This window comes from Opisthocomus hoazin, chromosome 3 (assembly GCF_030867145.1).
Source record: "Opisthocomus hoazin isolate bOpiHoa1 chromosome 3, bOpiHoa1.hap1, whole genome shotgun sequence".
Taxonomy (NCBI): domain Eukaryota; kingdom Metazoa; phylum Chordata; class Aves; order Opisthocomiformes; family Opisthocomidae; genus Opisthocomus; species Opisthocomus hoazin.
The window spans coordinates 83398369-83424552 of record NC_134416.1 but is presented as its reverse complement, the minus strand read 5'-3'; the positions used below and the strand labels follow the sequence as shown (position 1 = coordinate 83424552).

The window sequence follows — 26184 nt, the reverse complement described above, 5'->3', positions numbered from 1 at the left end:
TTGTCCCCATCTTTCCTATAGGCTCCCTTTAAGTACTGAAATGCTGCTATCAGGTCTCCCCGCAGCCTTCTCTTCTCTAGGCTGAACAAGCCCAACTCTCTCAGCCTGTCCTCACAGGAGAGGTGCTCCAGCCCTCGGATCATTTTTGTAGCCCTCCTTTGGACCCGCTCCAACAGTTCCATGTCCTTCTTGTGCTGAGGGCTCCAGAGCTGAATGCAGTACTCCAGGTGAGGTCTCACCAGAGCAGAGTAGTGGGGCAGAATCACCTCTCTCGACCTGCTGGCCACTCTTCTCCTGATGCAGCCCAGGACACGGTTGGCCCTCTGGACTGCCAGCGCACATTGCCGGCTCATGTCCAGCCTTTCGTCTATCAGTACCCCCAAGTCCCTCTCAGCAGAGCTGCTCTCGATCCTTTCATCCCCCAGCCTGTATTGATACCGGGGATTACCCCGACCCAGGTGTAGGACCTTGCACTTGGCCTTGTTGAACCTCATGAGTTTCACCCAGGCCCACCTCTCCAGCTTGTCCGGGTCCCTCTGGATGGCATCCCGTCCTTCTGGTGTCTAGACTGTACCACTCAGCTTGGTGTCATCTGCAAACTTGCTGAGGGTACACTCGATGTCACTGTCCATGTCATTGATAAATATATTGAACAGCACCGGTCCCAGTACGGACCCCTGAGGGACTCCACTCGTCACTGGTCTCCATCTGGACATTGAGCCGTTGACCACTACCCTTTGGCTGCGACCATCCAAGCAATTCCTTATCCACCGAACGGTCCACCCATCAAATCCATGGCTCTCCAATTTAGAGAGAAGGATGTTGTGGGGGAACGTGTCAAAGGCTTTGCAAAAATCCAGATAGATGACATCCATAGGTTTTCCCTTGTCCACCCTTGTTGTTACACCATCATAGAAAGCCACTAGGTTGGTGAGGCAGGACTTGCCCTTGGTGAAGCCATGCTGGCTGTCTCGAATCACCTCCCTGGCCTCCATGTGCCTTAGCATATCTTCTAGGAGGATCTGTTCCATGATCTTCCCAGGCACAGAGGTGAGGCTGACAGGTCGGTAGTTCCCAGGGTCTTCCTTTCTACCCTTTTTGAAAAGGGGCACAATGTTTCCCTTTTTCCAGTCACTGGGAACTTCCCCTGACTGCCATGACTTTTCAGACATCATGGAGAGTGGCTTGGCAACTACGTCAGCCAGTTCCCTCAGGACTCTGGAATGCATCTCATCAGGTCCCATGGACTTCAGTACATTTAGGTTCTGCAGGAGGTCCCGAACCTGGTCTTCACTTACAGCTGCAAGAGATGGAAGTTTTTGTTTTAATTTTGGGGTTTACTACTTGGACTTTGTGACTGAGCGCCTTCACTTGAATTCACCCCATCTAATGTCAGACATTTCTCTGTGACACAGGCCTCTTCAGAGCAGGCTCAGCCCACATGAGATCTGCAGCTTTCACTGGCTATGCAAAATTTGTCCAGGGAAGTCTCCAAGCATGCAAGTAAGATTGGTGTGATAAATTTGGAACCTGGTGATATTGTGGTTCTCTGGATAGTGTTGTCAAAGATTTTTGTCGAAGTGCATTCTGTTTGTCTGAAGAAACACTGTGTTACTGTTTCTATTAAATGCACATATTTTCTAAAGGCCCAAAAGTCACTGCTAAGCAAAGCTTCATACAAGACAAAATTTCGTCTTAGTAGCTGACCTTGCTTTAAAATTGCAAGAGCATGGCAGTGCATGATAGTGTAAGTATATGAAAGACCTGACAAAAAAAGACAGAATACTGATCATTGAGAAATTTAATTATTCTGACATTTCCTCTGAAAGCACTAATGGGATTAATAAGGCAGAATATATATTTTTCCATAGCTGATAAAACAAAGCAATTAGGTGAAATAGAATCGTCAAAGGTAGGTATTAGGGGACCTTTTTATTACAATGAATGAAGAGGGAAGTGCTCACATCTCACTAACAATAATGGCAGATACTATGCCTATTACTTCTCTTGCACATTTTCCAGGAATAATGCACCCCTAGGTGTTTTGTTCTGCCTGATTTTCAATGAAGTGATTCCAGCAAATTACGATATATTTTCAAAAAGACCTTAGTAAATCCCTTGGGAACAACTATTTTAGTACTGTGCAAAAAAGACACCCTCTAATGTCCTACGTTTCATGTTTGAATAGAAGAATAAATCCTCATCATTTTAGGTAACATGCATAAAATCAGAGAAATCAGTGACTTCAGTGAAAAATTTTTGACCTAATAATTATAAGAGAAATTTAATTTTTTATAGATGCAGAATGGTCAGATGCTAGTCTCATACTTCTTCTTTGAATAATTTTCTGACATTTAGTTCACACGGCTATGGGACTCTTAGGATAGAAGAGTACCTGTTAGGACAGTTGTTCCGTCTGTGTGGCCTTGTATAACTATTTCCACAGTGAAAATATTAATATTTTATTCTACCTTCAAAGAGACATCACTTTGACATCCACAGGTGACTTCAAATTTAGACATGCTAGATAGTGACACTGACGCCAGTTCATTCTGCCTGTAAGTAGGTTTCACCTTGCACAGGCAGTTTAAAGAGCTACTTTATTTAGCCTTTGCTGTACTCGTCATTAGTTATCCTAAATATTTGTTCCTTAAGTTGTTATTTTTAGATCATGAAATACTCTCTAATTTCTGTGCAGACTGTCCTACCCTTAATCTTTTCATAAATCAGACCCTTAAAGCTTGCTAACCTCTTATGTTGTTTCCCATGCTCCAGCACTGATAGAAATGAGACTCCATGAGGTGTGCACATCATCCCAGCTCAGGAGCTTGTCAAGTCTCAGTTCTTCAGCTCTGCTTACACTGGCTTAAACCAGCCTGTACATAGCTGGTCAAGTTTTTGTGGCCTCACATTAATCTTGGTGACACTTTTTTGTTACAATATACGTGATGACAATTTTTTATCACTGCATTATATTCATTTCCTCACTGCAGACAATATTATAGTGTCAGAGGAAATCTCTTGAGTGTGTTGTCAATAGGAGTACTGGAGATAGCAAATGAGGAAGAGAGAGGTGTGCTGCTGCAAGTATTTAGCAGAGCCATGGCTTTAGTTCGCTCTCGGACTGTCAGCAAGACAAAGAACTGTTTGCTGGCAGCAGCTGGCACTTTTTGCAATAAAAAAAAATTGCAATTTTGCTTCTGCTTGTCTCTCCAAAATGATCAATTTGCTGTACTGAGAGGGACTGTGTCTCATGCAGCAGTAAGCATAGCAGGGAAAAGTATATGGAAAAAGAGGAGAGCGAGGAACACAGGGTAGATGGAGCATTTGGCAACCTAAATACCACCTGTATTAAAGCAGGAGAAATATAGGGTTTTAGTGGTGGTGGTGAGGTGAGAATGGGGCATGCATAGTCAGAATTCTTGAAAGGGATAAAATAGGATAAGGCAGAAAATATGGGCAAAGCTTACAGTGTAGTTAGGAAAGAGGGAATGAAGAAGTGGTAATGGGAGATGGGCAGCTGCAAAAATAGAGAAGGATCTGAGTGGTGAGAGAGTGAGAGGTGGGAACAGTGCAAACAGCATGTGGTCAGAGCAGCATGGAGGAGGCTGCAGCGAGAGAAGATGCAGCAGTTAACACAAAATTCCAGGTATGGCCTCAGAGACAGAGGGAGCTGGAGACATCACACAGCACTCAGGGAGGGAAGGGAGTTTGGGAGGGAGCTTGTGTGATGAAGAACAGAGGGATATCAGGAGTCCTTGAAACTAGTAATGTTCTTAGATGCTGGAAGATAATTGTGTAGTCTTCTTTTTATTCTGAGTTTTCTGTCAAACACTGCCTTTATATGCACCCTCAGTCAAGTAAGGGCATTCTAGCTCTGCTCTAGGAATGTGTCTGCAAAGGTAATTTAGCTCAGAATGGAAACATTCACTATTTACTAGCTCTTCACTGAACTGTCTGTCATCTGCACACCCATTCTTTTGACAAATTGGATTCCTAAAGCATGGAATAGAATTGGTAAACTTTTTGGTTTAGAAGCAGTTTGAGTTGAGTTGCGATTCATTTATTTCTCATAAAAGCCAATTGCAGGTTGATAACTGACCTGGTACTTTCCAATGAATGTGAACTAATTCACACTGGAAATCTGTTACCTAACTTCCTAAAGGTACTTGTACCTAGTAGAAAAAGGAAAATGAGAAGATTTATGAGGATGCTCAAAGGGCAATGCTGTAATTGACATTTGTGAAAAGTGTAGATTTCTCCACATTGTATGTCACCACCTGAGAACTTGGAAAAAAATATGAGTACAAGTATTTCTCTCCTTTTGATTTGAATTATGTAGCAAATAATTTGTTTTGAGCTTTCTAGATTGTGGAAATCCTGTGGAACCATGGAAGTGCGGGGGAGGAGATTTAGAAATGCAAATTTTTGTCTCTATTGTCAGGTCTGTTGTTTTGAGCATGGCCTCAAAGGAATTAACAGCAGTCACAGAGCATCCAAGTGCTGAACACTCTTAGGATGCAGCAGTTCTGGAGGGTTGGAAGTGGTGACGTTGGGCTCCATGTTTACTGGCAAACCCTCTGTTCTCCTATCACTCTGATCTTGCTGGAATTTGGAATCCAGCCTCAGGCATCATCAGGCCTTAATAGAGGATATTGTGAAAGGTGGCTGGATAGGGATGTGGACCACAATGTCCTCTCCTGTTTGATACAGCCCTCTTGTCAACATGAGGCAAAGTTTTCCTTCACTCTCTTCCTCTCCTCTGATCCATGAACTCACACTGAGCTTACGTCAGAGGATGTGCTGTGACACTTTGGTGGAGTGGTAGAGGAGCATGCTACAAGGAATGTGGAAGGCAGATGCTGGCCTCCTCATTCCTTGAGTGCAGGGGGATTTTTAATGTACTGCACATTCCTGTGTTGGCTCAGCTGCCATTTTCTTGCTTGGCGATGATCAGGTCTGGAGTGTGGGAAAACCCTCTTGCAATGAATACAGACAAACTCCACAGTGAGCTAAGAAAACACAAATGTTGAAAATAGTAAATGTAGCTGATGAAAGACTCAGTGGGTGTGAAGACACCTCAGGTTCCCCCTGGACTTTGTGCTGCTGAGTCAGCTTCAGCGAGTCCTATCAGGAAGGCCTGCAAGTAAGCTAGGCAAATAAAGGCAATGTGCTCTGAAGCTGCAAGTCTTCTTGATTTTTTTTTTGGCTTTGTATTGTTTTGATTTCTGTGTACCTCCTACTAGTCATGTGCTGATTCTGCAGTAAACAAGAAAACATGCAGGCTGATTACTTAAAGCCAAGGTCTTCCCATCTCAACAGATACTGTTGATATGGTTCCACAAACACAACTTGATCACTACAGAGAAAAATAAATACTGTACTTGAGGGAAATAACTCATGTTCAGCTTACTGTAAACCTGTTTTAAAGGTTAAAAAGTTCACTGTTCCATGTCAGGTTTTAGTTGAAACATTTTGAACACTGGGAAGAAATATTTCATTTAGTTCAGTTTTAGTCCAAGACAACGTCCAACTAAATTTCAAAATGAAAATTTAGAGTCAGACTGAGAAAAAGTAACAGACTTTTTTAGTTAGTTGGAGTTCAGTTCAGCACCCCTCTTTTCCTCTGCAGTATGCTACTCTTGTCTCCAGATTTCTCTTTTCCTTGACTGAATAGCTGAGTTTCAGCTAATTTCTCATTGTATTACGTCTTAGTTTTTCTATTTGGATCTTATTTTGTTTTCTCCCATTTTGGATATCTCTAGTTCCCTTTGTATTATTCCTCTGCTCTCACAGGTATTTTTAATTTCTGTCCATTTGTTTTGAGTGAATTTCATTAAGGTTTTTATTTGTTCTGTTCCTAAATCACTAAGCTAACTTGCCTTATTCCCAACGCACGTGTTTCCCCTCACATTACATTCCTTCCTGTCAAGTCCCTTTGTGTAAAGGGTTTTCAGTTATATGACAGAGAACTTACACAGAGTGGATATGAATTAATTTTCAGACATGACTTGAATAATAACAAACCTAAACAGTTTTCATAGACCCTTCCAGGTTTGCTACCAGTTTTCTTAAACAAAAAAAAAAAAGAATCAAGTTTGTCTGGAGATTTTTCTTCTTTTTAAGTCTTCCTACTTCCACCAATGATTCATTCCTGCGCTTATTGTTTGGCCAGTCACCAGAGACCTTGAAAGTGAAGACTATGATGTGCTTTTTTAATTCTTGGTTTTATTTTGAATCAACCCAATATTCTCTCTCTCTGTATGTTTGTATGTTTGTTTGCCTGACCCCATGATACCACCTGTACTGACTCTGCCCAGAGGGCCAGCTGCCCTGGCGTTCCTGCAGCTGGTAATGGTGAATAGTAGATGCCTTGGTTAGAGCACAAAGGTGAGGCCAACATGTAACATTACTTTCCCATCACACCCTCTCAGCCTCCAGCAAGCGTCTTGTCAGGGTCTTCCTGGGACAGACATGTCTTTGGGTTTAAAAGTCTTGGTAGGATTCTTCTCTCACAGCTTTGTCTGGTTGCTTTTTCAGCCCATGCATTCACAAACTCCTGTAGCAAGGAATTTCAAAACATTAGGCAAGTATTGCGTGAGTGATATTTCAGCCCAATTAACTTGGATAGCATTATACCCAGTTACTCACTTAAAGTAAACTGACAAGTCTTTTTCTTTAATTTTTTTTCGTTGTTTTCTCTGTTTCTTGGGCTTTTTCCCCTTAAAATAACTTTGCTTTATAACTACTCCAAGGAGGTAAAAGCCCTGAGGAGAATCAAGCTGAGGAAAGCCATTCAGATGGTTTATGAAGTTGAGACTGCCCTGAATTGAATAGGACTTTAAAAAAATGTAACCCAGACAATTACCCCAAGAGAGTCTACACTCTTGCTCTGCAATGTAATCAGACAAACATACTAAGGAAGAGTAGATTAAGACATGAAATAAGATTAAGCTGCAATGAAACGTTTACATCAGTTTTCACTACAACATGTTTGTTTTGCTTCTCTTAAATGGGCATTTGATGGACACAGCACTGAGCCAAGGACAAGTCATAAATTACCCATCCCAGGAGGCACACCACGGTGGGCCAGATTCAGAGACAGCCTGCCAGCCACAGGGCTACCTCCTGTCTCCTCCTGAGTTTGGTGGAAACAGCAGCTAGTTAGAAAGTTAAATATATATTGTTGTGCTTCCCAGTGAATGAAAATAAGTCACGGATACCAGCTGCTGCTTCCTTACTTCCATCTGCTCTGGTATGCATGCACGTCCTGATCAGACTTCAAGTCTGGCCAACTCGCAAAGGAGTTCTCCTTTTTGCTGCCTAATCCCCATGTGCCTGAACTGCTACTGTGTTCACCAGGGTTTGTCGTCACAGTCAATACTCCCATCACAGTTTAAACTTGAGGGCACTGAACAGTCTCTCCTGATGTAACATTAGCTAGGACTTGTTCATTTATACTGAGTTTTTATCTTGTCTGCAAAGAGTGGTTCATCAGTTCATAGAAGACTATACCTCTTAAAGAGGGAAATCTTTGCCCTATATTCATGTAAATACTATTGTATGTAAATACTAATGTATTCATGTAAAGCTATTTTTCCATTGCCATTCCTGATGTATTTGTGGATGAGTGGAAGAAAGAAGGTAAGAGTAATATTAAAAATATAAAAAATGTTTAAATAGCCTAGGAAATAAAAAAAAAGAAACTTTGTCTATGTAGTTTGAGTTTCTTCTAAAAATACTATGTCTTGATGTAATTTCTAGCTTCACTGGTACAGGGACTTTGATCTACTCCAGTTACTGTCTTTTAGAAGAGGATTACAGCATCCTTGAGTAGTTTGAAGATGATGAAAAAGGCACTACACAATCTGCCTTTCAAATATTAAGTATACATGGTCCTATCAGATTAACTATAAAACAAATGTCCAATATTGCACCTTTCCCAGCTTTAATTATCCACCTGAGCATGCAGATTTTCTGAATGAGAGAATCAGTTTCCTTTTGAGTGAGTACAAAACCTTTTCTGGTAATGAACAATGCCATGTAGTTAGTGTTACAAGTACTTTATATGCTGTTTTAAGTCATTATACAGCACAAAAATAATATCCGACACCAGGTTCTTTTGCTTGCATAACAAAAGCAAATTTCTGACAGAGATACATATTCATTATGATATTCAGATATATAGCTTTGTAAGAGTGGCAGATTCACTAGAGGATGGTACTGAACCTGCATAACGAAAGCCGATGATATTTTCCCAAAGACAAAATTGCTATTGCACTAAGGGACTGGAAAGCACACATTATTTTGGTGAAGTATGTGTATGGGAGACAAAGGCTGATAAAAACATTGTCTTTATCACTGTTATGATGTTACCAAAGATTTATAAATACTAAACATTTATTTTATATTTTTTCCAGCTGAAGATAAAGGCTAAAGTTTCATAAATCAGTGACTAGGCTTCCAAGGACTTCCATATGAAGAATATGATCATAAGTTAACTGCAAAGTGAGTGAATAATAGAGATTAGAAGCCATTTAAATTGATAGGCCACTTTATCCAGAAAGTATACAGAGCAGCCAGAAGTACTCAGAAACGCATGGGAAAAATAAGCAAATTTATTACTTATGCAAACATTTTTCAGTTCATGGGAAACCATCAAGGATAAGACGACGGCTGAGGAATAACATACTACCATTATTTCAGAAAGCCTTGGGATGCACCATAAAACTGCAAACATGATATATGAGAAGCTACATTTATTTTTGGAAGGGCCTGCGTTTGAAGAAACTGAACTGTGAGTGGTGAACTGCAGTGACATATTAACATTCACTTGGTGTCCAGTCTGTAAATTACATAGAAACCGAAGTGCATTCTCTGTCATGCAGCAGCTACAAGAAGGAAAAAGAAACCACTAAACAGATATGTATTCAACAAGACATTAAGACCAAGAATTAGTCATTTTACAATGTTACCTCAATTAAAGGGACTGCACTGTTCCGCTGGGTCCTGCTGATTCTTCCTGATGTGAATATTACCTGTTTTAATTCCTGCTGCAGACATATGTATAGAGGGATACCAGCTCAGGAAAGTCTTTCAGGAATGAATAAGGTGGGGGAGAAAAGACATTTTACGTTCTACCGTGAGGAAGAGAGAGTAAGCTAAGAGGAATCACAGATAAATAATTTAATTGTAGAATTGCCAGTTTCTATCTCCAACATGTCCATCCGTGTCACACTGTTTTCAACCCACATTTACTAATTGCTTATGAACATCTGTCTCCCATGTCTTTAAATTACTTATAATATACCAAGGTTAGAAATACCTCTTTAAGAAACTCAGAAGTGGGAAAAGAGAGCATGATATGAAGGTACTATAAATTTTGCTAGAAGCACTGGATAGCTTTGAAGTTACCTTCCAATTCAGTTGTTCGTATGTTTGGTTATACATGAGCTGAAATGTCCGTTCAGAACCTGCTTCAGACAAAACAACCTTGGGACATTTGGAACTGAGGTCAGAGAAAAATTCAGATTTTTTTTTCCCTTGTATATGAACAATATGATGGCTTTACTTGTAATACTCCACTCACTTCTTATTTTGGAGTAAGAACTTGAAATCTTGTTTGGAAAGAGCAATAGCTTTTTCGTGAGGGGTATACTATTTGCTTGCCAGCAAATCTGATGACATCCAGCCTATGCTGGGGGAAATGGTAAGCATGCAGGGAAGGACAAAATACTGGGCCAATATGATGGAAAAGGCAGCAGCTGATCAACAACCTTCCTGCTGGCACTATGGGGCAAGCCTGTGATGGGGACCTTGGATATCAGTGAAGCGGGAATGTCTAGGCCATCAAACTGGAGTCAGGATGGGAAGTCTGGGGAGTGCAGGTTGATGTTGAACTGGGATGAGGGTCCAATGACTTGAGTCTGGACCATTCCGTACTTTATATTTTTATAACTGATTGATCCTACTTCAGTTGGCACTTGGCTGCACTGAACTGCACCTTTCTTTAAACTCCAGATGATGGACCCAGTTTTCTAATAAGTTTTCCATCTGCTTTTCAATAGTTTTATCTAAACCATGTTTCCCTGGCTCACTGAGGATATCATCCCCATATGTGAGCAGCACAAAAAGAATTTAAACTGTGTGATTACATTTTCTCTTTTCCCATAGATTCCAGTGTCTCCTTACACACTGAATTCATTTTTTGGCATAAATTAGAGGTGTGTGATGAAATAGGCATATTTTCTGAAGGTTCCTTTCTTCATTTGTAGCAAAAGCTGAAAGGTGTGTAGAGAATGGAAAAGGAATTGGAGAAAGAGAATGAATAATGGTCTCCTGGCTGAGGCTGTTGAAAGCCACCCAAGAGACTGGATTCTAAATACATATCTGCCAAAAATTTCTCAGTGTGATCTTGGGCAAGTCATTCACCCAAACTTCTCACAGGTGTTCTCTGGCTGTGTTTATTATCTCTGATAGGCATCAGTACAGCTGGGACCATGCTGTTTGATTTGCAGAAGTGCCAAGTACTCACAACTCAGACTGAAAGAAGTTCTATTGTTTAAAGGATTTGAAGATTTTGAAATATGAGTTTGTTCCAAATCAGCGTATATTCCTCAGATTAGATAATTTCCGGTGCACCAATTTTTATTAAACAAGCAATTTCAGATAGTCTAAACAGAGTAGTTAAATTCTAGATTGTATTATCATAAAAGAAGTACGTAATCTTTTTAAAACTTTGAAGTACCATAAAAAAATCAAACCTCAAATTAGGCGCTCGACGTTCTCAAAATTCAATCCTCCTCTCAAGACAGAATTTCAGTGAGTACTGAAATAGAACCATGTTTGCAAAAAGTGTGGTTTCAAGAGAAGCATCTGTTCTAGGAGATAGGATTTTATTTATTTTTTCATCACTGGTACTACTCGCAGTGAGAAGTCTGTGCTGTGGGATCTTGAACACACATTGCTTTGTTGTGTTGGTGTTCTGAAAAGTTAGGCTCCTAGAGTCTCAAGCTGGCCACTTTAAATTAATGGTTATTTTTCACCTTAATGCATCCATGCCTTGGTTCTCCAGCCAAAAAGTGAGCATAATAAACTCTCAGAAGTTTTGTGGGAATATTCAGAGATAACAGTAACAACTGTAACGGAATAGCCTATGAAGAAGTTAATATTTCTGTCTTTTAGCAGGTCTTGGATGTTGTGCAGTAACCAAGACCTGGGGCCATACTCTGCAAAATGAAAAAAGGCAAGCGGCTCACCAGTAATTAAGCATCATTTTTTCTGTGCCCTGGTGTAGCTGAAGTAGAATGGACAAAGCAGTATATGACCATGCACTAGAAGAGTGATGTAGATATTAACGCCAAGGAACTGAGTTGAGATTTTACAAAGAACCGAATCCTGGTCTCTTTGCGCTGTGAGAATTTGCAAATTAGGAGGGTTTGCAAATTATGAAGCTTAATATTGCTGCCAGAAGAGTAATTGCAAAAATTTTTTCAATTAAGTTCAGATTGCTATGGATTCTCATGGGCTTTTAGTAAATTTGAAGGAATACCTATGTATAAATGATACTGGGAGAAAACAGTCCATATTTATTTATAATTTGCTTGCTTTTCGAACTAAATTGTTCAGACTAATTAATGAAACCTGTACAAAGTATGTGCTCCCCTATGTTTCCAGTGCAAGCAGATTTCAGGAGAAGTCTTTCCTATCTGCAGATCCTTATTTATTAGTTCTAGGTCCAGCTGTGGACTCTGGAATGTGGTTTCAGAATTTCTCGTATGCTATAATGGTCCAAATATTTTAGTATCATGTTGGAAAGACAGCACTGAATGCTAACTATTAAAAATTCCTATAAAGAGTGTTTCATTAGGCTTTTAAATTGTGAACTTTGAGTGGAGCTACTAAAGAACTGTTGAGAACATGCAAGAACAGTTAAATGAAAAGAAAGATACTCTTGCGAAAAGCCTTGCTTCCTTCTTAATGAACACAAAGAAATCATTTTCAGGGAATCTCTAAGGGGCCAGCACTCAGATTTTCAACGCCATCCAAACCTGAGAGAGAGAGGTCCTTCTTTTCCACTTTCCCATCTCTTTTTCCAAAACAATAAAAAAGAATCAGTTAGAGCCTTACCGAGGACTTAAGAATACTCTCATAGGAAAATGGCTGTGTTTACAAATGCAATGAATATTTTAGGAAACTTTTAGGAGAAGATATACCCATCTTTCAAAAATATTTTTTACAACTATAAAAGCTATATTAGTATTATTTTTGTCATTGTTACTATTATTATTAATACAATGTTAATATTCTCAATATTTATTAAATGAAAACCTGCTTCAGTACAGAATGTTTGTATTCACTTGAGGATTAGCTGGCTAGAAGGCATTATTTATGCAACAGACATTCAAAAATAAGATAGACAACGCTCTCCTCTTCTGAATTTTTAAGAACTGTTTGTATGTCTGTGGGGATTGCTTGTGCTAAAGAATCGCTTTAAGAATTGTGAAAATTCAAACACTGCATTTAGAATGACTTATTTATAAAAGCAGGCATGTCTGGGCTAACTTGAAACAGAATTTGTACTTCTGTTAAAAGCTAATCTAACTAAACAAATATCTGAGAAAAAGTAGTGAATACAGGAAAGACCTGAAATTGGAAGGAGCTTTCCAGAGTTCCCACTGCCACCGGGCGCGTATCCCCTTGCAGACACACGAAATGAAGAAGCTGCCAGTGCTGCTGGTGTAGCTACTGCGCCAACATATGATGGCGGCTGCAGCTAACACGCAAATTCAGGGGAGCCCTGGAGAGATGTTCTCTCTTCTGTGAAACTATGGAAGGTGGAAGGTAAATTGGTTTTGGATGAAGCAAGCAAAGCGCTCTTCTTGTGTTTCACCTTCAGTTCCTTTCCTATCTCAGCACACTCCCGTGCCTTTTTCAAGTAAACAAACATGCCGACAAAGAAGGAAGCTGCCTGGCAGCATCATGAAATGTTACCTCCTGGTTCACTGCTACTTCTATAATATAAGGATATCACCTTAAAACCATCAACAAGGTATCAAGAGCCAGAAAAAAACTGTGTTAACACACTGATTACATTTATCTGTTTCTTCTAATGTTCTAAGGAAATACTAAAATGTCATTTTGTTTTAAATAGCAGCAGGGTCTCCTGCTGAAGGGCAAAAAACCTCAGACTATAACCTTTGATAGAGGGTTACAGTAGATTCAGTTTTCTGACTCAAGGCTGTTCCTCAGACAAACAATTCACTAAATTTAAATACTTCTTTTGACTATATCTGTTTTATTTATGATCCTTTCATTTGGGTTTTATATATAATAGGTGAGAGGAACTGAGAAACACTAAATGGACTTCTATTGACTAGATAGAAACTGTGCTGTTACACCTTAAAACAGAAGCCAGGTCTTAATTTGAACAAAATGTACTTCAGCACTGACTTTGGTGGAGAAGAGCCACCCCCTCTCAGAGAGCACGCCTCTCTCCAAATTGTGACTTTTAGTATATAGAGGAAGCCAGCAGCAGATATTTTGTCTCTTTTCTAATGGCAAAAGAGCAGCAGTTGGTACATCTGGTCGTTTTGCTTCTTTTGCATGTATGGTATCCCTCCAAATATGGCAAAGAAGTAATGTAACTATAATAGTGAGTCATACTTCTGAGTGGCTTTTGAGGAAAGTAGTACTTAAGATCCTGTCTGACACTTTCTGTTTTTTTAAACAGTACGGTGAGGTAATTTCTTTGTATGGCAGTAGTTTAAAACTACCCTTTCTGCTCTGCCAGGCTTTTTTAATGTGGTGTTATCCATGTGTAATACACACTGGGGCTAACAGAAGGATTCAGATCAGGCCAGCTTACTTTTTAATTTGTATGAATAAGATTATAACAGATTTAGCGCTGCTAGGTTCTGTGGTAAAAATCCCATTGCGTTCTGGAAAGTATTTCATAGTTGTTTGTGCTGACATCCAGCACTAATTGGTTTTTGGCACTTTGGAGAACATTTGAATTCAACTATCCACCCTATAGATTCGTCTCGGAGAGTACTCCAGAGTGCCAAGTTGTCCATGCACAGATAACCCCCTAATTAGCTTCTCTGAAGGTACTTTCCCACGTGTACCAGCTAGGCACAATGCTGACTGTGTAAGCAGGAAGCATCAGGTTGATTTTAAACGCTTTTTCTCAATATAGAGAGTACCTCAGAACTCACTTTTGCTGCACAGCTTGACTTTTGCTAATAAATTTAAAAGAAAGAATAAAAAGGAAGGCTGATCATTTGTAAGAGAAAAGTACAGGTTTATTATTTATATTGAAACTTTCTCGGTGCTTGAAAGGTAGGATTTTCCAGTCTGACCTCAGATCACCTAAACCTGCCAGGTGGGTAATGCCCTACACCTTTACTCAATGCCACAGAAACAGACTGACAATGCTAGTTAAAGGATAAGACAAAGGGGTGGCAATATATGTGTGAGAAGTGTTACTCATGATGAACACGAGAGGCATTTTCCATTCAAGGAGCTGATGTATGAGCACTAATTTGGAGGCTCATCTGCCTAGGCCTAGAGCCTACGGAGAGCTGACAGATACCACAGTGGGCTGTTCAGGACACCCAGAATAGATTCTGCCACTCATTTGCCTTTTGGCCTGTCAGATTACGTGCTACAAGCAGGCAATGCAGCAAGACTAGCCTGCAGAGGTGTCCTATGTTAGCCAGTGCAAAGACCATTTTCCCTTCTCTCCCCACCCTGTGCCAACGCTGAGAGAGAGACCCTGCTGATTCATGCTGGTGAACAGTGAAATACATGGCCTTTCAACACCTGGAAATGAGAGGTTACGTGGAGAACAAGAAAAGGACCAGAGCTCTGGCATTAAATCTGTGTCTTCTGGCAAATACACAATATCAAAGGACATAGCAGAAGTAGGAAACAAAGCTAACAGTAGATGGGGAGGGCTCATGTTCTCATGCCACCAAAGCACCTACTGAAAAATAAAATTCAGCCTTTCTATGGTTGGGCTAACGGGTGGTGTTTGCTCAAGGTGGTGTGGGTCATCCGTGCACTACTGCTGATAGTCATAGTTGGCTTGAGGGCAAATTGGGGCACAGATGCAAGAAAAATATTTACATGGAAAATGTCCCGCTTGTGTCTAAGCCAGCTTGAACTGCTTTGTACTGGAGACAGAGTAGTTACGTGATAGCCCAGAACGGAAGCCAGAAACATCAGTGTTGTCCCACTGACTGTCCAGCCTTTCTGTGACATAATTGCACAAAGCTTCTCTTAGGAATTAGCTCTTTTGCTGCCAGATCTCCTAGTTCCATCCTACCTACAGCACGAAGCATATGGTGTGGGAATACAAACAAGGAACAAGTCTGTTTTCTTCGTTTCAGATACTATTTCCAGCTTTCTTCAGGGGAATGCAGCTGCAGATGTAGGTATCCTTAGTAAGGGGGCTGAAGAAATGGAGGTTCATCATGTTGTAAGCAACTGTGAGCTCTTATTTCCCCCGATCTCTGTAGATAATGAAGCAATAACAGTGTGAGGAACCCAGAAAGAGTCTCTGCTTTGTTCGCTTTACCTAGAAGATTGTGGAAGCAGTATCAGACCAACACCACTATTCAGAAGAACTCACAAAGGATGGAGGCTCAGGATGTACAAACCATCAGGGAAACAAAACAATGGAATGAGTGACAAAGAAATGCTTTAAACTAAATCATGATTATTCAAGTTGTTTTAGAAAAAAGTTGGAAAAAATATCCTTTGTTAATATTTGCTTTCCTCCTTTTAACTTCAGAAACGCTGCTGGAGATTCTTCAGCAGACTGACTAAACACGTTAGGCAAACCAAATGAACAGTACATTTTCATTCCATACATGTGCAGCTACTTAAAACAAACTCAGCAAAGCAAACATAAATCCTAATGAAAACAAAGTACAAGTACAGAAAATTGTAATTCAGACTTTAATTTTGCTGCATCTACAACAGCTGTAGTGCAGCTACCACAGAAACTAATTTACTTCCACTCTCTGAGTTGAATTTCTTTTTCACTCTCAGTTTTACCTTAAGAATATGTTTGTGATTTTCATATTCTGAATGTAGATATTGTCACTGAAGTACCTCCAAATTCTTTCAATTCACCAGGCACTGGAACAGATGTTTACAGAACAGTCTGTTGTCATCATCCAAAGATCTCATGAGAGAAGTGGGAAAATTTGGTTTATTTTCACAGTGGGGAAAGAGGCATAGTTGTGAATTGTGGAAGAAAATACTCTTTAATCGAGGCAGTTGCTTCTCAGAACATGACTTTGTTCAGAGTTAAGTGTTTCATAGGAGAACTAAGAAATGTGGTATATTTACTTGTGGATGGTATGTTTCGCCCTTTTTTCATTGTCAAAGATTGTGGAGGGCAAACTCTCCTCTTTCCAGATTGGAAGGATGTCTTAGAGGAACGGGTGTTCACTTAGGATCAGACACATCTGGGACACATTTCTTACTCTGCTGCAGATTATTGCACAAGTTTACATAAGGTATCCAGACTGAACTTGAAAAGAAACTAATGTCAAAATTCAACACTGAGGCATCACTAACATTCATAAAGTACTTGCAGGGTTGTAAGCACAGACAGACATGACAATGTTAACTTTTGCCTGTGCATAGGTGATCTTTTCAAACGAAGACTGATATATTGAAAGCATACCTGACTTACAGAAATGAGCAGCCGCAGAACAAGACTTTCTGGGATGGCTGTGTGCTTTTCTTTTTTTTGCAATAAACCAATGTCTAGTGTATAATTCTGGGCTTAGATCACCATTGTGGCCCTGCCTCTCCCAGCATCACTGGAATACAAACATCACTCAGCTTCCTTCTTGCAAAGATAATGTCCTTTCTTCCAAGTGCAGGCTGCTGATAGTTTCATACATGATACATTATGAATCTACATACGGCTGGCCAGAATGAAGTCCCAGAGGGGAATTCTTTTTGTGGGAAAAGGCTGAGAGCTGTGCTCTTTCTCAAGGCAGATGAAACCATTTCATGCTGAGCTAAAATCTTGTGTTTGTTGTTTTCAGTCAAATCAATAAATCCTCCATGTTGGCAAAGATAAAAGCAAGGACATGAGAAAAGAAATACATGGCCAAACCATGTCATGTTAGCGGGAACAATGAGGCAGAGTCATATCAGAAGAGGCTCTAAGGAAATAAAAATACAAATTCTTTCCTACATTTTATGTGCATCTTCTTTTTGTTAATTTTATTCCAGCAGTGAGTAAAACTTGAAATAAGCCAATATTTGCTTGTGGAAGGGGACGAGCATTTCTCCCAGTTGTGCTAGACAGTGCATTTTCAGTCTGCAGCTACCAGATCCAGCTAATTGTTCACCTTTTATTTAATTTAAACAAAATAAAGGGGGATAGATGGGAGAAGGAACACAACCACCAACACCAGTAACAGCCATAGTCCAGTCAAAGGGAGGTTGCCAAGAGGTTAGCAAACCTTGGCATTCAAAAAAATTGTGAGGAAATGCTACAGACCAAAAGCCATCTGCTGGGAAGGCTGATGGGAAAACTTCTACCAATGCATAATGTGGATGGAGAAGAAGACTTTTGTTGCTGAATGAGTACGATGTGGAAAACCACATGGCAATGAGATATCCTAATGAATGATACACTGAGCAGATGGAAAGAAGTAGCACAAGTGAATGACAGAATGAAATAACTGATGGATTTAGGACAAGCCCCCAAAGAAAGAAAACCAAGAGGAAGAGGAGAAACAGTGAATATACAGCTATAAGAGCTTTGCATTGCAGTCACTAGATAAAATATTCTGAGAAAACAAATGCTTAACAGGTATGCATGTCAAAAAAACATAAAAGCTTGTATATTATTAGAGCTTCGCAGCTCTAATAATATCACCTGACATATTTCATAAATCATGTCCAAAAAAAGGCAAAGTTTTGCAGTCAGTCTCTGAAACAAAGCATATGAATGACTGATTCAGTCTAAATTTGTTTTTTCAAGTGGGCAATCTGCAGTGCCTAAGGACATCCCGTGAGTACAGAGGGTCTTCACTGGAATAAGCAATTGCACAAGTCACTTTCTGGTCTTCAGGATAAAATACTTCACTTACAAGTAGACTTAAATTCTTTCTTTGATAAAAAATAATGTCCTTAGTGAGTAATAAAAAGGAAGTGTGATACAAAACTTTATAATTTATATTATAATTGCAACAACCGTGGATTATTGATGTTAGCAAGACATTTTAGCTAGTTTCACAGGGAACGGCATATGAAAATTAAAGGTTCACAAGTCAGAAGCATATGAAATTGGTTAAAGAAAGCACTTAAAGACCCAAACACCAAACTGATATTTGCGAATGTTCTTTAAAAGTCATTCTGGGTCCAGTACTATTCAGTTTGCTATGTGACAGTCTGCATTGACCTCAAAGGGCAATTATTAGGAGACTTTCCAAGGCTGAAATGATAACAAATGTTTGGAAAGATAGAAATGAATCAAATAATTAGGATGATACTCAACAAAAGTAAACATTTGTTCCCCAAACAGGATGTATGACAATTACAAATTAAATTATTTCATTCATCAGATATTCCATGTTGCAATTCTTGCTTACAAACGTAACCATTTCTTTACCTAAGCAGTTGTGACTGCAAATGTTGGACTTGTGGAGAACTAGTGCTTGGAGACTTCTTCCGTGCAAAATTCACCCACTAGTTTAATCTTACAAATTACGTTTGCAAAAGAACCGACTCTGCAGTTTAGATGATATGAGATTATGAATGTGCTTTTTATAACCATGTGATAGAAAAGCAGTTACAATGGTAATAGGAAGGAAAATTAATGGTAAAAATCCAACATATATGCACTCTATTGAGAGTGCTAGAACACTGGAATCTGGCAGGCCAATGTAGAGGGAAAGGAGGAGGAATTTCTGCATGGTTTTTCAGGAGGTCCACTGTTTCATTTGTCTGGTTTGCTAAGAGCAGAGCAGACACATCATGCAGAGTTGAGAGCATTGCTTTTGGTTTTAACTTTAACAGTAAAATATTGCAGTTCATAATCACTTCTTGCATCCCTCCTCTCCCCCAAGCACTGATTTAATTTAATCTTGTTGAAAGTTGAGTGGAATTTCACCCTACTTCACTCTAATGGAGAAAAAGGTCTGACCCCAGGAGATACCATAAACTAGAGAGCAACAGTTGTACAGGTAATTGATATTTGTCAAAGACAGAGACCATAAAATATATATTACTTTGATGTCACTTGTTTTCTTCCTCCAGCATTTCAGAGCCCATGTCGCTAAGCACCAGCAGAATGATTGATACACATGCCATCCTCAGCATTTACACTCAGGCAGTGATTGATTAAGCATGAGTAAGGAAAGGAGCAGATAAGGTTCATACCCAGACAAAGCCATTCAGTAGTCATTTAGTAGGGAAGCAAGGAGAAATTCAGTTGCTCTGTAATTAAAGTCACAAAAATAAAAGGTTTCCAGTCTATAGCTGAGATAAAGAGCCAAGTCCATCCTGTCAGAAAAAAGTATAAAAGGCATTTTTATGCTGAGGTTGAAGGAAGGAATTGGTAAATTAATTAGTTCTTTAAGACAGTCAGATGCTAAAAAAGAAGAAAGAAAGGAAAGTTTTTGTACTCTTTTATTTTGTATGGTCAAACTACAAGAATGATTTGATGTATTCTATAAGGATATTTTCCAAATTATTCTTAGTTTTTTCCTCTCATCTTCTCTCTGAACACTTCATGAGCAACTGGAAAACTGGTAAATTTATGACATCAGCTGTAAGGCAGCTGTTTCCTTGAGGGAGAAATAATTATTAGACAAACAACTAGTAGTGGCTAGAAAATAGAACACCATTTAAAATTCTCTTTTCTATTTTTTAACTCTTTTGTGAGTTACAATTTAATTCTAATGCCTGGAATAGCAGCTGTGAGAAGAAAAAAGAGATCTGTTAAGGACTCAAACTGCCTGATCTGTTTAGGGAAGGCCTGAGATAGCTCCCCAGCCAGTTCTTAGTTAATCACAGGGACTTTTCTAACTGAGCCAGGAATTACTAAGCTTGACATATATAAAGTGTATGTTAAAAGAATGTAATATTTGTACCACCCAGAAAATACATTTAGAGTCATGAATAATTTAGTTTGGAAGGGACCTCTGGATGCCATCAGAACCAACCTCCACTCATAGCAGGGCCAGCTTTGAAGTTTAGTCCAAACTCAAATTCAGTTTAGGTTACTTGAAGCCTTGGTCATGTAGGTTTTGGGTAGCTCTAAAGCTGGCGATTCCATCCCTGGGTTACTTGTTCCAGAAAGCACAACACCTGTCTTTAATTCCAAAAAACATGGGAGGAGTGTTAATATAGATTTAAAGTCTCTTTTCCTCTGATTTCTCTCTTCGGGCAGAATTCGGAAGTGTTGCTTCTAACTCTATCTTTCAGATACAACAGTAACAGAAGAACATCAGAACACAAGTCTTTTGCTGAATACAACCACCAAAAGTCTGCTTGGGGTAACTCTCTGTCATACAGGATTTAAGGGGGAATTGTCTCCATCTTGGTGCAGGACACAATAGAGAAATGCCATTTTAGCATGTTCCAAACCATGCAGCAAGAGGTAATTGCCATGCTCATAGCAATCCATGTATGTGTCCTCTAGTCATGTGGAAAAGACTTTCCAGGGTAAGATGTTCAATCTTTAGTCTAGAAGTAGGTTCTTTTACAGAATTTATCAGAGATTTAATTTAGAATAATTGAATCATAGAATCATTAAGGTTGGAAAAGACCCCTAGGAACATTGAGTCCAAAAGTTAACAGAACACGGCTAGAACATGTCCCTAATTGCCACATCGAAACATTTTTTGAACACCTTCAGGAATGGTGACTCCACCACTTCCCTGGGCAGCCTGTTCCAATGCCTGACCACTCTTTCAGTAAAGAAATTTCTCCTAATATCCAAACTAAACCTCCTCCATTGCAACTTGAGGCCATTTCTTCTTGTCCTATTACTAGTTACTTGGGAGAAGAGACCAACACCTGCCTCACTACAATCTCCTTTCAGGTAGTTGTGGAGAATGATAAGTCTTTCCCTCAGCCTCCTCTTCTCCAGACTAAACAACCCCAGTTCCCTCAGCCAGTTCTCATAAGACTTGTTCTCTAGACGCTTCACCAGTCTCGTTGCCCTTCTCTGGACATGCTCCAGCACCTCAATGTCCTTATTGTAGTGAGGGGCCCAAAACTGAACACAGTACTTGAGGTGTGGCCTCACCAGTGCCGTAGTACAGGGGCACAATCCCTTCCCTACTCCTGCTGGCCACACTATTCCTGACACAAGCCAAGATGCTGCTATAGTCCTTCTTGGCCACATGGGCACACTGCTGGCTCATGTTTAGCTGGCTGTCAACCAACACCTCAAGGTCCTTTTCTGCTAGGCAGCTTTCCAGCCACTCCTCCCCAAGCCTGTAGCGTTGCATGGGGTTGTTGTGACCCAAGTGTAGGACCTGGCACCTGGCCTTGTTAAACCTCATACAGTTGACCTCAGTCCATCCATTCAACCTGTCCAGATCCTTCTGCAAAGCCAACCTACCCCTGAGCGGATCGACACTCCCACCCAGCTTGGTGTCATCTGCAAACACACTCCATCCCCTCATCCAGGTAATTGATAAAGATATTAAACAAGACTGACCACAGAACTGAGCCCTGGGGAACACTGCTTGTGACTGGCCACCAGCTGGATCTAGCTCCGTTCAGCACCACTCTTTGGGCCTGGCCATCCAGACAGTTTTTCACCCCGTGAAGAGTACACATGTCTAAGCCATGAGCCACCAGCTTCTCTAGGAGAATACTGTGGGACACAGTATCAAAAGTCCAGGTAGATGACATCCACAGCCTTTCCTTCATCCACTAGGTGGTTCATCTGGTCATAGCAGGAGATCAGGCAGGCCAAGCAGGGCCTGCCTTCCATGAACCCATGCTGGCTGGGCCTGATCCCCTGTTTGTCCTTCCCATGCCTGGTGAGCGCAATCAGGATGAATTGCTCCACAATCTTGCCTGGCACCGAGGTCAGGCTGACAGGCCTGTAGTTCCCAGGATCCTCTTTCTGGCCCTTCTTGTAGATGAGCATCATCTTGGTGAGCCCAGTTGTTTGTTAACAAGGACTGCTGGTCGATGATGGAGAGAGGCTTGGCAAGATCCTCCACTCTTGGGTAGATCCCATCCAGCCCCATAGACTTGTGAGTGTCTAGGTGGAGTAGCCGGGTTGTTAAATGCTTCATACTGGATTATGGGAGGTTTATTCTGCTCTCTGTCCCTATCTTCCAGCACAGGGTGCTGAATATCCTGGGAGTAACTGGTCTGACTATTAAAGACTGAGGCAAAGAAGGCACTAAATACCTTAGCCTTTTCCTCATCCATGGTGGAAATGTTTTCCCCTGCATCCAAGAAAGAATGGAGCTTCTCCTTCGCTCTCTTTTTGTTATTGTTAATGTATTTATAAAAACATGATTTGTTATCTCTTTCAATAGTGGCCAGATTGAGTTCTAGCTGGAGTTTTGCCTTTCTGATTTTCTCTCTGCATGACCTAACAAGATCCCTGTACCCTTCTGGAATTGCCTGCCCCTTCTTCCAAAAGCGGTAAACTCCCCTTTTTTTCCTGAGTCCCAGCAAGTGCTCCGGGTTCAGCCAGGCAGGTCGTCTTCCTTGCTGGTTAGTTTTACCGCACATGGAGGCAGCCTTCTCCTGTGGCTTTAAGACTTCTTTCTTGAAGAATGCCCATCCTTCCTGGACCCCTTTGCCTTTCAGAACTGCTCTCAAGGTACCTTCTCATCCTGTGTCCTGAACAGGCGAAAGCCTGCCTTCTGGAATTCCATAGTAGTGTTTATCAGATGCCCCTCTTTACTTCACCAAGAATGGAGAACTCTATCATTTATTGGTCACTTAGCCCAAGATGGCATCTGACCACCACATCTCCCATCAGTCCTTCTCTGTTTGTGAACAGCAGGTCAAGCGAGGCACCTCCCCTCGTAGGTTCACTTACGAGCTGTGTCAGGAAGTTATTTTCCACACATTCCAGGAGCATCCTAGACTCTTTCATCTCTACTGTGTTTTATTTCCATCAGACATCTGGTAAGTTGAAGTTCCCCATGAGAACAAGGGCTAGCGATAGTGAGATTTATGCCAGATGCTGGTAGAATGCTTTGTCTACCTCTTCATCCTAGTTGGATGGTCTATAACAGACTTCCAGCAGGACATCTGCTTTGTTGGCCTTCCACCTCATGCTTACCCATAAGCACTCAACCTTATCATCACAATCATTGGGTTCTATACAAGCAAAACACTCCCTAACACACAGAGCCACCCCACTACCTCTCTTTCCTTGCCTGTCCCTTCTGAAGAGCTTATTATTTACTATTTTTTACTATTATTTACTATTATTTATTATTTACTTATCCATTGCAGCACTCTAGGACAATGTTCTTTTAGGCAAAGAGCATTGACTACATCTTTGGTCTTCTGTGCCTATCTGTAGATAGAGTAGATATGGATTTTGTGTCAGTCTTATTGCCAATTGTTAACTCTCTTTCCAAGTATATCACTGCATTGCTCTAAAATCTTTCTGTGCTATTTATTTGCTATATTGTCCGAACAGCTTTTACCTCCTTATGAATTGTACCTGCTAATTGAAATTACTGAGCCAGCATTTAGTGTCCTCCATAATTTTCAAGTTATGCTAGAAGAAGGTGGTTACCTTTAAAAGTGTTGTTAACCACGTGCATAAATGTGTCCATAAGCTTCAATCCAAAAAATTTGTCTGCTATCACTAGTTATCAATGAAATCAGAACTTAAAAGCAGTGTTGTCTCTTAGCAAATCTAAGCAGATCCAGCAATCCTTTCCTATGGCTGTTATACAGACCCCTGCTTCGTTCCTTACTGACTGTCCTTTTCTCAGTACTGCTTGTGTTTGTAATTCTAAATGCTATTGATTTTTAGCTGATGTCTAGAAAAGATATAAAGCCTAGCACCTCTCGGATTGTGTCTTCAGCTCTTACCTGGTTATACCATATGAATCATATTGATTTGAAGGAAGAGTAGCTAACATAGCATTTATTTTTAGGTCAAGAGAAGTATTTATCTTGAACTTCTACTCCCTTTCGTGGAAAGAAAATCTGTGATATGAAAACTAACATAATTTTTGATTTGTCACAGCAGTCTTGGTGAAAACCCAGAGTCAAACTGTGTTCTGTGAGAAGATGGACAGCAGTAGTTTATACTCCCATCATCTCCAATAATTTACATTTAAGAATACTCTTGTGAAATAGGGCAGGGGCTGCTAATTACACAGAGAATATATACTCTAACAGACAATATCTACTATGCCCATAATGAATGTAAATACTTTGTTATATGCAAACTTCCCATGGTACTTCAGAGAATTAGTAGTGTACTGAAAAGGGATAAGATAATAATTAGAGAGAAATAAATGAGATATTGAGAGTTTTGTTAGCTGGAATAGCTGTTCAGATATTTCGCTCAAATTGTATCAGACTGTAATACAGATGAAAAAAGATTTTTTTTCTGAAATGATAAGCACAGCTGCTGATCTGAGATGGTGCGCTTTGTAGCTGCATTGCTACCTCCTTGTAGGGAATCACAGACGCAAAGTGTAAACGAGTGACACAGCTGCTGTTTGATATAGAAAGCAGAGTGATACAGAACTACGAGCAAGTATGGAAAAGTCATTTACGACATGTCTGACTACAGTTGTACTAAGTAGAAATCAAAAGGGTCTGACAGAGAGCAGTCTTCAAAATGCTGATGCAAATAATCAAAGAGTTCAAGGGAACAGACTAGATTGCATTACTGATGCCTGTTTTGCAAGACACATCCTGCTGCACATTGTAAAGAAGGCTGTTTTCTGCCACTGGATTTCATGTGAACCTCTCACCAACTTAAGGTAGTATCACCTTCACAGCCAAAAGTGCAATCTGCTGCTGAGGTAAGGCCTCAGCACTGCTGGTACAACCAACCTCTTAGAGCTTTGAGCCCCTGAGGCAAAGCATTGGATGCTTCCAGCTTACTGCCTCATCACACCTGCACCCAGCAGCCAGCAGACCCGCAGCCCTGGCTGGAGCCAAGGCTGAGTGCACCAACCAGCCAGGGACACCCAGGAGGTAGCAGGAGGAGCGGCGCCACGTAAAGCCCCAGCCCAATGCACAACAATCACAAAACTCATTAGCAGAGGAAAAGCCAAGGCAATTCAGGAACCATCATACCATTTCTGATGAATGTCATGTTCCCTGTAGGATGATGTGCGCATGAAAAGAGAATCACAGAATCACAGAATAGTAGGGGTTGGAAGGGACCTCTGTGGGTCATCTAGTCCAACCCCCAAGGCTTCATGCAGCTCTGCAGGAGCTGGAAATATTCCAGCTGTTTGGACAGAATCTCTAAACTCGTTTGGTTTTGAACATTCAGATATCTTTAAAGTGCTTTTAAAAGTATTAATTAATTCTCATACAGATACTTATATAAGAATAAATTAACTAAACAATATTATTTGCAAATCTCTTTTTCATAGATTCCTTGGCCATACCATATCCATGTCAATGTCCATAATTTTCATCTGCAATGCCAGTTGCTTTGGCTGTTTCTGTGTCAAATCATTTGTCTTTCTCTTTCTATTACACAAAATACAAGAGCATTTTTGAAATTGCTGTCCCATTTATTTCTTGATGGGCTATAATAGTCCTAATCAATATTGTGTTGGAGTCCATTTGGCCCACAGCATTGTCATTTTTTCAGCAAATGGGAGTCATTTGCTGTCTCATGCAAAAATAAAAAAGAGATTTATACTTTTTATTCTAGTAATTAACTCTGCTTGTTCTTTGTGCAGAAAGAAAGTAATAAAAGGCAGTACTGGTTGTTTTTTTTGCTAGAAGAAATCAGTAATAAGTTTTCTGTAAAAGCATGGGATGGGAAGGGAGAAGTCGAAGAACCTCATGGTGCACACCTTCAAGAAATTTCTCACTGACCATCTTCCATAAGAGTAGGGTTAATGCTCATAGCTGGAATCAGTGTGAGAGAGTATTTTCTGCAGTTTTCATTTCATACGCTTGGAACATCACTCTGGGCTCGACATAAGTTTACCTGGACTTCAGCTTTAA

The 26184-nt window shown here is 40.3% G+C and overlaps 1 protein-coding gene across 2 annotated transcripts in view; it reads left to right on the top strand.

Moving 5' to 3' along the window:
• Window positions 1-26184, top strand: part of SEMA5A (semaphorin 5A) — a 446528-nt gene that overhangs the window by 396101 nt on the left and 24243 nt on the right. The window contains exons 22-23 of one of the 2 annotated variants that reach the window (XM_075416808.1): window positions 6321-6390; window positions 8421-8471. The exons of the other annotated variant lie outside the window; for it this stretch is intronic. Of the exons in view, the coding sequence (XP_075272923.1) occupies window positions 6321-6355 (35 nt within the window). The 3' untranslated portion in view covers window positions 6356-6390; window positions 8421-8471. Of the gene's footprint in view, window positions 1-6320; window positions 6391-8420; window positions 8472-26184 lie in introns of those variants that run through there. 2 annotated transcript variants of the gene reach the window in all.